At 42.9% G+C, this 12,123-nt stretch overlaps 1 protein-coding gene across 2 annotated transcripts in view; it reads right to left on the bottom strand.

The window, feature by feature from the left end:
- Positions 1-10,605, bottom strand: part of dqx1 (DEAQ box RNA-dependent ATPase 1) — a 30,876-nt gene extending 20,271 nt beyond the window's left edge. The window contains exons 1-3 of one of the 2 annotated variants that reach the window (XM_061698909.1): positions 10,242-10,605; positions 7,839-8,223; positions 3,133-3,326 (exon numbers count right to left, since the gene is read on the bottom strand). In XM_061698909.1, coding sequence (XP_061554893.1) covers positions 3,133-3,326; positions 7,839-8,162 — 518 coding nt within the window. In that variant the 5' untranslated portion in view covers positions 8,163-8,223; positions 10,242-10,605. The remainder of the gene's footprint in view (positions 1-3,132; positions 3,327-7,838; positions 8,224-10,241) is intronic. The other variant, XM_061698908.1, reaches the window with a different exon arrangement.
- Positions 10,606-12,123: the final 1,518 nt, after the last annotated feature.

Here is a 12,123-nt window from a genome sequence, read left to right as displayed (position 1 = left end):
AAACACTGCTGCAGAATGAAAAACATCTTCATATTACAACAATGACGATGTTTTGTATAAAAACTCACATCATCAATGATGATACCCTTTAATGGCAAGTAACAGTAGGAGGAAAATAGTTTGTCAACCCTTTGGAAACGTCTACATGAATTGGTCATAAAATATGGTCTGATCTTCATCCTAATCACAAGAATAAACAGTCTGCTTAAACTAATACCACACAAACAAATATTTTTTTCATATTTCTATTGAAAATAACGTAAACATTCACAGGACAGGGAGGAAAACGTAAGTGAACCTCTAAGCTACAGATTCTCGAAAAGCTAATCAGAGTCATGTGTGAGCCAACCTAGAGACCAATCAATGATGCAAGATTGGAGGTGTGGCTTATAGGTCCCATATTTTGGCTATCTAGAACTCCATAGAGTGACTCTCTCACATGGACATAGTAGAACAGTCTCAATTTCATTAAAAAAAAACACCTTGGTTTTGTTATATGAATATCCAGAAAAGCCCCCTCTGCCAGCTACTGTTTGGCGGATACAAAACTGGTATCCGCTGTGTGCATATTTGGCTAAGCTCCCTTTCCTCTGATTGGTTGCCTCCGTGGAGAAGACCCACTTGTTGACACCGCTGGCTCGGAGTAGAGAGGTAGGCGGAGATCTTCTCTAATGGCACCTTTCAAGCTGTTCTGGCTACTAGAAATCACACACCAATTTCGAATTGTCTCTTGTCCCGAAGCATTGCCTGATAGGTACTGTAATGAATATCCGACCTCCACATGAACACAAAGACTGATCTATTTGTTTGGACAAGACCCCCAAGTTACTGGATGTCTCTGTCAAGTTATATTGACACTTAACCAGATAAGGCTTGGTCTTTCCCCGTCGTAAAACCTGAGAACGACAAGGACTTCACTGTGGAGACATGCAAGATGATCCAGAAGGTCTGCAAAGGTCTCCTCATGACCCCCACAATGTGACTGGGGGAAGGAATTGATTGATGACTGTTAAACAATGGAACATGATCACCCCCGCTAGTGGTGATCAAGGACACTGCCAGTTGGACTCCTCGTGATTGTGTACCACGTGGTGGAAGTGGACAGTAAAATGACATTGAAGAAATACCACATTTGCACGAAACAAAACAAACCTCCATGAATATTCTAAATGAATATCTTTATTTCTGTGTCATCAATGTGTTGATTCTACAGGTCTGACTATGTGACTACTTGAGAAGAAATGTACCACTCGGTTTGAAGCCAAACAGTACGAAATGATGATGTATTGATTAATAAGTAGTTGTTTTGCCGGAGTTGAAACCATCATTTTGGATGCTTGATCTCTGTGTGAGACAGTTTAAAAGTTTGGAATCATATATTTGAAAATGTGCTGAGTTTCAACCCGTGCTTAGGGCGTGACTCATGCAAATAGAATGAAATTTAACCTATAAACCCGAGTCGATGGGCGTGGTCTCATTCTCCATCTCAGAAGTACAAAAGCTTCGACATCCCATTGGCTCCCTCTCTCTCACCTCCTGCGCTCTCATCTCTCCTTCTGGCTCCAGCCAATCCACCCTCCCTTTGTTTGTCACCACGTGGTGAGCGAAGTCCAGACCACGACGGAGGTTCTGTCCAATTAGAAGGTGGCGACGCTGCTTCTGTTCTTCTTCCCAGCCGCGACTTGTTCGCGGTGGTCAAGGGGAGACACTCCTGGCATCCCAACAAGTGGTTGCCAACCAATCGCAGGGCACATACAAACAAACAACCATTCGCACTCACAGTCACACCTATGGGCAATTTAGAGTCTCCAATTAATGCATGTTTTTGGGATGTGGGAGGAAACCGGAGTTCCCGGGGAAAACCCACGCAGGCACAGAGAGAACATGCAAACTCCACACAGGCGGGGCCGGGGATTGAACCCTGGTCCTCAGAACTGTGAGGCTGACGCTCTAACCAGTCGGCCACCGTGCCGCCGATTATCAAACAAAACAAAGAAATTAATGATGGTTGTTGTTGTTCGGTCAGCAGTCGTATTTATATAAAAAAAAAAAATTAAAAAAAAAAAAACGGGCAGCCGTGGCCCAATGGTTAAGATCATCGCCTGCCACCGTGGCGGACCTAGGTTCAAGACCCCGACTGGACCATTCGCCAACCTCCCCCGGACTCACGAGAGTTCATCTGCCCCCTGATCCAGTGTGTACCACTAACGTGTATGTGTTCACTGTGATGGGTTAAATGCAGAGAACAAATTTCGTATGCATGCATGTTCATGACAATAAAAGGTGATTCTTCTTCTTTAATTCTGCCAGGGTATGTAAACTTATGAGCACAACTGTACACATTATGCAGTCATACGTACCCCATCATATTGGAATGAAAGGTATGGGCGTTTTTCTTCCTCAGGGTCTGGACAGCTTGGTATCATCAATGGAAAATTGTTTAACCCTTTATCAAGATATCGTATGCTCGGTTGCAAGTGTACATCACTTGATCAGTGTGGGGCACAAATGCACTGAAGACGACGTTTATCAAGATATTTTGGCCATCTGTTTAAGTGGCCCAGTCAAAGTCCTGAACTCAACCTGATTTGAGATTCTGTGGCATGACCCGAAGACAGCGAGCATCAAAGAAATTATGATTGAAATGCAACAGTTTTGTAAAAAGGAATGGGCCAATATTCCTCCTGATCTTTGTGCACGTCTGATCGGAAACTCCAGGAAACGTTTCGTTAAGGTTATTGCTGGCAAATAAGGATTATTAGGTTATGAAATGAAGGGTTCACTTTCTCCTTTCTGTCCTGTGAATTTTTTCATTATGCTTTCTAAAAATATGATTGATTGTGTCGTACTAGTTTAAGCAGACTATGTTTATTGTTGTGATTCAGATGAAGATCAGACTATATTTTCTGACCAATTTATGCAGAAATGCCATATGGTTCACAAACGTTTTCCTCTCACTGTAGCTGGAAAAGCACTTAAGCAAGTCATATCAGAATCAGAATCCTGGTGAATCCAAATTCCTGGTGTGTTTCTTGGACATACTTGGCAAAATAAAGATGATTCTGATTCTGATATAATGACACAATAATACGCATGTACAGTATGTTATTAGCCTTTGTCACGTGTCCTGACCTGAGCAAAGTCTCTGGTGTACAGCTGTCGTCATGAGCCACCCCATAGCCCACCTCCAGACCCAAGCTGAGGTCCATCTCATCGGCCACACGAAGGGCCAGACTGACTGCTGCCACGGAATAAGGCTGGGAACAACACACCAGGCCCTGAGAAAATTCATAGGACAAAGCATACTCCACACACCACTGTGGCACCTAGAGGAAAAGAATAAGACAGAGAAAGGTCATCAAGAAGAGGAAGTTTTAATACAAGAATTTATATACTCTACAGGAGAAAACATCCATCCATCCATTTTCCGTACCGCTTAGCCTCACAAGGGTCGCGGGCAAACTGGAGCCTATGCCAGCTAACTCTGGGAGAGAGGCAGGATACACACTGAACTGGTCGCCAGACAATCGCAGGGCACATATAGACAAACAACCATTCGCACACACTTTTGGGGGCGCCTCGGTGGGGCCGGCGGACCACCCTTGGTCGTTCGGTGTGGGTGGTGTCCCGTCCACTGGGGCCGCTCTCAGGTGGGCTCCCGGGCCCGACCCCGCCTCTTGGCTGGTTGGGGTGGGGTACTCAGCCCCCGCAGCGCAGGCGTAGCAATTACGGGTCACTTCTGAAGGTTATTGTGCATGCCAGACCGTGTCAATTCACTTGCATGTGTCTGCAAATACTCGCCTCTGGGACTTATTTGTTTGGTATGGGGCCACTCATTCACTGCGATAAATAACTCCTAACTATGTGAACTTCCTGGGTATCCCCTCACTTGCACTCTATTTCTAAAAATGTTTAGAAATTACATAGCCACTCGCACCACACTTCAGTTGTACAGCTGGGTCCACTACCTCTGTCCATGCTTTCCCCCTGTCCAACCCTGTCCTATCCTCCCAATACAGGGTGTAGCACTCTCGAATCTAACGTGTCATTGTACTAGGCTTATAATGATTTACTTTCCTCATCTTTATTACTGCTATTGTCCTGTCTGTTGTTGTCTTCTCTTCCTCTATTATTTAATTATCTGTTCACTGTCTCTCCCCTTTGTTTTTTCTCTCACGCCCCTTTAAAACTTTGTTGTGTCCAACTGAAATTTTCAAAAAAGCTCAATCAGAATACAAAGAACCACAGTGGCAGCTTAAAAACTCCACTGTGCCACAGTTAAACTGTTCCGGCATTAAAGCGATACAGATCCTCCTTTCTGTTTGACCCAACAGCTGAGCAGGACAAAAAAAAAAAAAAAAAAAAAAAGAGAAAACACATTTGAAAGACTTTTTAAAAAGAGGCCAGGTAGATTTTTTCTTTACATCCTGATATTAAGGTGAGATCATTCTCAAATAAACCAATATGTTAGTTTTTTACCGAAATTAAATTCTACATTTCAGTCCAATATTTATCGATTTCATCATCAAGTAAATTTGGTGGTTGAAAATTAAAGATGGAAATTGTGTAGCTGCTTTTAACACAATTATGCTGCTCCCTGTGCAGGTCAAGTATGTTCAGTGACTTTATCAACCCTTAGGTAAGATTTGTTCATCAACACATACATTCCTTTGTTTTTGTTGTAGACTGAAGACATTTAGGTTTCAGATCAAAAGATGAATATGAGACAAAAGCTCAGAATTCCAGCTTTTATTTCATGGCATTTACAGCTAGATGTGTTAAACAACTCAGGACAGAGCACCTTTTGTTTGAAGCCATCCAGTTTTCAAGTGAGCAAAAATATTGGAACAGACATTATTAAATTAACTTAAAGTGAATAACATTTAATATTTGGTGGCATAACCCTTACTTGCAAGAACTGCATCAGCCACCAATTGTGCAAGTTCTCCCACTTAAAAAGATGAGAGACGCCTGTAATTTTCATCATAGGTATACCTCACCTATGAGAGACAAAATGAGAAGAAAAAAATCCAGAAAATCAAATTGTATGATTTTTAAATAATTTATTAGCAAATTATGGTGTAGAATAAGTATTTGGTCAAAAGTTCATCTCAATACTATATACCCTTTGTTGGCAATGACAGAGGTCAAACCTTTTCTGTCAGTCTTCACAAGGTTTTCACACACGGTCGCTGGAATTTTGGCCCATTTCTCCATGCAAATCTCCTCTAGAGCAGTGATGTTTTGGGGCTGTCGCTGGGCAACACAGGGCAGGGGTAAAGGTATCACAATCCACGGTTCGAAGGATACTTCGAGAGAAGAAATATACAGGCCATACCACAAGATGCAAACCACTCATCAGCAAAAAGAATCGGAAGGCCAGATTGGATTTTGCAAACAAGAACAGAGATGAGCCACAAAGGTTTTGGAACAAAGTTTTATGGACTGATGAGAGCAATATTAACCTCTACCAAAGTGATGGAAAGGCCAAAGTATGGTGTAAGAAAGGATTTGCTGAGGATGCAAAACACACAAGCTCATCTGTGAAGCATGGTGGAAGTAATGGCTGCTTCTGGAACGGGCTCACTCGTCTTTATTGATGATGTAACTCATGATGGTAGCAGCAGTATTAATTCTGACGTCTACAAACTATTTTGTCTGGCAATTTACAGAAAAATGCATCCAAACTCATCGGGAGCAGCTTAATCATGCAACAAGACAATGACCCAAAACACAACAAAGGACTTCAGCAGGGGGAAAAAGTGGAAGGTCTTAGACTGGCCAAGTTAATCACCGGACCTTAACCCAATAGAGCATGCATTTTGGAGGAAGAAACCCCCTGAAACAAACAAGTACTTAAAGAGGCTGCAGTAAAGGCCTGGAAAAGCATTTCAAATGAAGACTGCAACAATCTGGTGAAGTCAATGGGTCGTAGGCTTGATGCAACTATTGCAAGTAATGGTTATGCCACCAAATATTAAATGTTATTCACTTTAAGTTAATTTAATCATGTCTGTTCCAAAAATGTGCTCAGTTGAAAAGTGAGTGGCTTCAAACAAAAGGTGCACTGTCCTGAGTTATTTAACACATCTAGATGGGTCATCTGCCAACATCCCCCGGACTCACGGCTGTGGTGTCCTTGAGCAAGACACTGATACCCCGAAATGCTCGCTATCACAGAATGCGAGTAACAGCAACAGATAACAGCAGTGGGACAAGATGTACAGTAGTTCACATGGCTGACTGATTAGCATGCTAATTGAATGCAGGACAGAGTAACTGAATGAAAATGTTCAAGTCCTGTTGCACCAACTAAAGTATACTTTTTTTTTTAAATAACATGATGAAAACAGATTGAAATTACATAATCTGTTTAGATGGAATTAGGGGACTAAGATAAAATCATGTTCATCCAAGCCTTTATTCTTTGGAGTATAGAACCCTCTGCAGCTTGACCATTTATGGATATATTTGTAGTCTTAGGCCACTTTGACTTTTTCACTTTGACTAAGTATTATTAGGAATTATAATAGAGGAGTGGCACAGCGGCCAAGGAAGTGCGGCTACAGGAATCACCTTTGACTGTAATTAATGGAATCGTTTGACCCTCAGATTCATAATGGCCATCTTTTAATCATCTTCCGTGAACTGAAAAGTAGCCTACTAACTTACAAATAGATTGACAAACACAAATGCAGACCAATCTACTGAGTGATACTGTAGTTATATACTGTACAATATATTACTAAAGCCAAGATCAGACAACAGGATTTTAGACCCGATATTGGCCCGATTAGCTTTCGCATCTACTAATCGCAGCTGTTATCCCAGATCGGGCCCGACATATTTTGTCGGGAACGACAAAACTTCTTGTCGTGTGACATAATCCACGACCGACAATTTGCCCCTACGATAGACCTATGACGCCAAATTGAAAAGTCGGTTGAATTTATTGGGATATCTTCCATGTAGTGTGACCTATCAACAACAACTCTCTTGACAGCATACCTTGACGTCGACCAATAGGCTTGCGCATTGTGGCCAGCGCATCGCCTCCCGTGCTTGCCGTTGTCAACATTTATTCACACGCACAAACCCAGTGTTTACCGAAGCTTGAGAGCATGAGTCGACAGAACGCCGGCATGTTTACGTACAACCATTAGTGCTAGGAGTTGCTTGCTAGTCAACATAACATTTTTTTGTATGCTTGTGAGCCGTATCGTATTAAAAGTACGCAAACATACATCAAGCAATCATTGAATGAACGTCCTCTCTTAAGCACCGGTTATGACCACCACAGATTTGACCTCATTTTGTGCTTCCCCCCCACTTCCAGATGAAATACATTGGCGTGGCGCATAGTTGTTGTCATCGCCATGGTAATGAGTATATCCGGTCATGTTGACTCGTGACACGTTTTCTGGTTGCACCTCTCTGACAGCGTTTGATTTGACAAGATAAAGCCCAGTGATCGTAAAAGACGGGATGCGGTGGTATCGGAATAGATGTCGTGTAGTGTTGCCACTGTCTGCCCGAGATACGGCAAGATTTGATGGCAATAGTCTGACATAGTGCAATCATGAAAGACCAAATTTGTCTTGTCGTCTGATCCGGGCTTAAAACGACAAACCTAATGGTCGCCCAATCAGCCTCCTCTCCACAGTTGTTATTAAGCGTAGGAGAAGCAATATTTCCGTCTGCAAGAACTTGGGCTGCAGGTTAGAAGGTTGTTTCAAGTCCAGTGGAAGATGAAAATAGAGGTTCTGGAGAGAGGCCAGCAAACTTCATGAGCAAGGTACTGAACCCCCCCCCCAGTTTTTTTAAATTCATTTATTTACCTGGGTGCTTTTCCCTACTCCACTTGGTGCACTGAGCAGCACCATACTGTGACTCTCCAGGTGCTCTAGTAGATTCTGCCTGTGTCTCCATATGGGAAGCTGTTGCCTCTCTTCCAGTAGCGTGTAGTAGCGAGAAGAAAACGGCAGACTATCATATGGGTTCACTTCCAGGTCTCGAAAACCATCCTCGTCCTGGCCTCCTCCTCCTCCTCCTTCGACTCCGCCCTCGTCTAACTCCCCAGATAAAAGTGAAGACATGGACAGAGAATCCAGTGTCTTTGAGAGTCCAGACTCGGGACATGGCTTCACTGGTGGTGATGACATCAGCAGCACGTGGGAATGAGGACTAATGAGAGGGAGAGGCTGGTTGATAGGGGGAGTTTACCTGCAGAGAGGTTAAGGAAAAGAAACAATCAATGACAAATGCACAGGAATAGAGTTGCAACTAACAGCGGCACAGCGGTTAGCACATCTGCCTCACAGTTCTGAGGACCGACCGTGCGCACTCCTGTTTCCTCCCACATTCCAAAAGCATACATGGTAGGTTAATTGGCGACTCTCCATTGCCCGTAGCTGTGAATATGAGTGCGAATGGCCGTTTGTCTATACATGCCCTGCGATTGGCTAGCGACCAGTTGGGGGTGTACCCTACCGCTTGCCCAGAGTCAGCTGAGATAGGCGTCAGCACGCCCGCAACCCTTGTGAGGATAAGCAGTATGGAACATGGGTGGACATTTGAACAGTATTCCTTGGTTAGTTTCTTTTAGGTGCTGAGCTCTCGGCCATGCAAGATCAATTTTGACTCTTTTTGTACCTTTTAACGCAAGTTCATTCCCACATTTATGAAAGAGAAGCATCACACGTTTTGGGAAAGTCTGTGACTAAACTGTCAAATCTGATAAAGGTTATTTAAATGCTGAGCCGCAGCAAAAGAGGATATGATTTGAATTTATAAAACAAGCATATTGTAATCCTCTGACAACTAATTTTGATACAACATGCACCTCTACAAACAAATACATTAACAGTCTCCATTTTCTTTCTGGGGTAAACCGGCCCCTATACTGAGGACTAAAAATGTTTTTTTTAAAAATGGACCTTGGACTTTTTTTTGTTTGTTTTTTAGTTTCGGTGGCACAGTAGTCCAGTCTCTGGAAAATGTAACACATTGTTGTTCTTAGGACTCCAAAGTGCAACTCACAGATAAAATGTAAAACCACTTGCACGACAAACAGAATATTACACCAGATCATTTTGGGCTTGTTCTCGTGTATTTTTTTTTTTCCTGTTACAAATTCATTCATATTGCATGACATATCGAGATTATTTTTTCCCCTTTGGCGATTAATTGTTGTTGTTGTGTTTGTTTTGTAGTTCTGACAGGATCCATTGAGCTCGCCTTTGAAAAAAAGTTACCCGAGACCGCCACCTCCGTCAATTGTGAGTATTAATATTGATTTGTCCTGCATTCACCATCGGACTGAGATAAAAAGAATACATTTGTCTAGCTATGCAAACAATTACCCTTTGCTCTAAAATGCATGCTTACGATGAGTTAAAAGGAAGAAAAATCAATCCAAAAAAAATAATTCATCTGATAAATATCTTGTGTACACACATTTTTGCTGTCAAGCAAGGGAGCAGAACTTTATTTTTTTTCCCCTTCAAATAATCACTGGGGGGGAAAAGGAGAATGGATTGTGTTGGAGTACTTGCTATTCTAAACGGCTCTTTTATGATTAAAATATGATTTATTATGATTATATATATATATATATATATATATGTATTGATGAGGATTTCTCAGATGGTGGATTTCAGGGCATTGACAACAGCAACAACGATTACACAGTGTATGACTTTGGTTTTATTTTTTTATTTAAAAAATAAAATACCAACGTTTGCTGTGGTTAGGCGTGTCATAAAAACAAACCAGCAAACTCGTTAACGGAGCAGGAATATTTTTGAAAAAGATATATAATTTTTTTATTTTTCTGACTACTCGTTGTTTGCGGCTCCGTCACTCTGCGTTACTTGAATAACTGGCGAGGCTACATTCAAATCTTGCTAGCAGTTTCAGGAAGCCATCGTATTGCCCCTGGAAGGAACGCGGGAGGAGGGATTAGGTGGGCTGAGATGACGTTTCAACCAAGTCCTGCGTGGTTCTCCACTTTTCCAGCTGGTTTAAAATGTAGACCGCATGTCGACGCAGTTTATTTCCATTCGAAACAGCCGACACCCCCCACCGGTCGTTGGCTAAAGGAGAACCATTTCAATAAGTCTACCTCCAACCCCTTGTCCTAAAAACTAATGGCCGACCAAAACAACGAGTCGCGGTGTCACAGAGAAGAGCCTTTTTCAGTAACGCCACAATGAGCCGCTTTAAGTCAAATCATGTCTGACCTGTTCCAACATTTCGCTTGAAGTGACGAAACCGAGCCGAAGGTGTTCGTGCGCGGCCCGATGCCGTTCACTCCTCTCCGGCAAAGCGCCTCGTCATCGGCGAGAAGCAGGGAGATCGGAACTGCGGAAGGTGGACAAAGGCCAACACACTTTCTGCTCACAGTCACTTCCGATTAATCGTCAACCTGCCAGCTCGAGAGGAGAGGACGTGTTGACGGGCCGCTCGAGCGGGCGCCATGTTTGCTGTCGGGCTGTCAACTCGGGCGATGCGTTCACCGGTCCTCAGAAAACGCAGCATCTTCCACCCCGTCTCAACACCACGTTCGGTTCGAGACCTTGCTTTGGTTGAGGTTGCCATTTTGAATTTCAAAAACATCCCATTCATCGCGTGTCAACTGTGCTCTTGGATGTTCTTCCCACTCAAATGATGAAACTCAGAGTGTATTTGGATATAAGACCAACAGGGAAATATTCGGTAACTCGGTGTAAGTATAATCATACAACCGGGAGCGCGCATTTATACTGGCGCGCGCTTGCATGCAATTACATTCATTTTTTTATTCCTGTCAATGTTTAATGGCAAGTGGGTTTCTTCCACGTTGAATTCGTCTGGCACTTTTTCCTAACTCTGCACACTACGACCTAAACATGTTCATTACAGACACACAAGGACAATACTACTAAAGATACGGATGTTTCTGTGCGGCCTGCGATTGGCTGGCGACCAGTTCGGGGTGTAACATATTTTATTAATAAAAAAATAAAATAACATATTTTATTCTTGTAGATCATTCTCAAAATCCTAGATACAATTAAAAGGCAGAGCCAATGCACTTACAGTACCTCATTGCTGGAGACAACAGTCGGGTCGTGGGGGCAGTAGCTTTAGCATGGACGCTCAGATTTCCCTCTCCCCAGCCACTTCATCCAGCTCTTCCGGGGGGATCCCGAGGCGTTCCTAGGCGAGCCGGAAGACGTAGTCTCTCCGGCGTGTACTGGGTCGCCCCCGGGTTCCTGAGCCCACGCGGTGATATCCTTTCCACATTGATGTCGGTTTTTGAGGCGGTGCCGCCTGAGGGATCGACGGTCACGGGCGTTCAAAGTTGGTTTTCGGCCTCGCCGTTTCCATGCAGTGATTTCTCCAGATTCTCGGAACCTTTTGATGATGATATGGACCGTAGAGGATGAAATCCCTCAATTCCTTGCAATTCTACGTTGAGGAACATTGTCCTTAAACTCTTTGACTATTTTCTCACGCACTTGTTCACAAAGAGGTGAACCTCGCCCCATCTTTGCTTGTGAATGACGGAGCAATTCAGGGAAGCTCCTTTTCTACCCAATCATGGCAGCCACCTGTTCCCAATGAGCCTGTTCACCTGTGGGATGTTCCAAACACGTGTTTGATGAGCATTCCTCAACTTTCGCAGTCTTTTTTGGAATGTGTTGCACCCATAAAATCATTAACGTAGAGTTCATGATTATTTCCTAAAAACAATCAAGTTTATCAGTTTGAACATTAAATATCTTGTCGTGTATTCAATTAAATATAGGTTGAACATGATTTGCAAATCATTGTATTGTTTTTATGTTTGTTCAACACAACGTCCCAACTTCATTGGAATTGGGGTTGTATATTTAATGACATCTACAAGGGATCTAAAGGGAAACACACAAAGGGGTTTACCTGAAGAAAGGAAATAACACTCATAATGGTAAAAAAGAAGGAAAATAGGCACACGAAAAGGGAAATAGAACATCGTGTGTTGGACTAAAGTGGAAAACGTGAGCGTTTAACACGTCCATTCCGGATTCCGGACGAGAGAGAGGAGGACAAAGTTGAGATTTAGTCTGAAGCTAGTAATTTCCCCAAAATTATTAGGCA

The sequence above is a fragment of the Phycodurus eques genome, chromosome 15 (assembly GCF_024500275.1).
Source record: "Phycodurus eques isolate BA_2022a chromosome 15, UOR_Pequ_1.1, whole genome shotgun sequence".
NCBI classification, from domain to species: domain Eukaryota; kingdom Metazoa; phylum Chordata; class Actinopteri; order Syngnathiformes; family Syngnathidae; genus Phycodurus; species Phycodurus eques.
The sequence above is the reverse complement of the archived record's forward strand: the minus strand, read 5'-3'. Positions and strand labels throughout refer to the sequence as shown.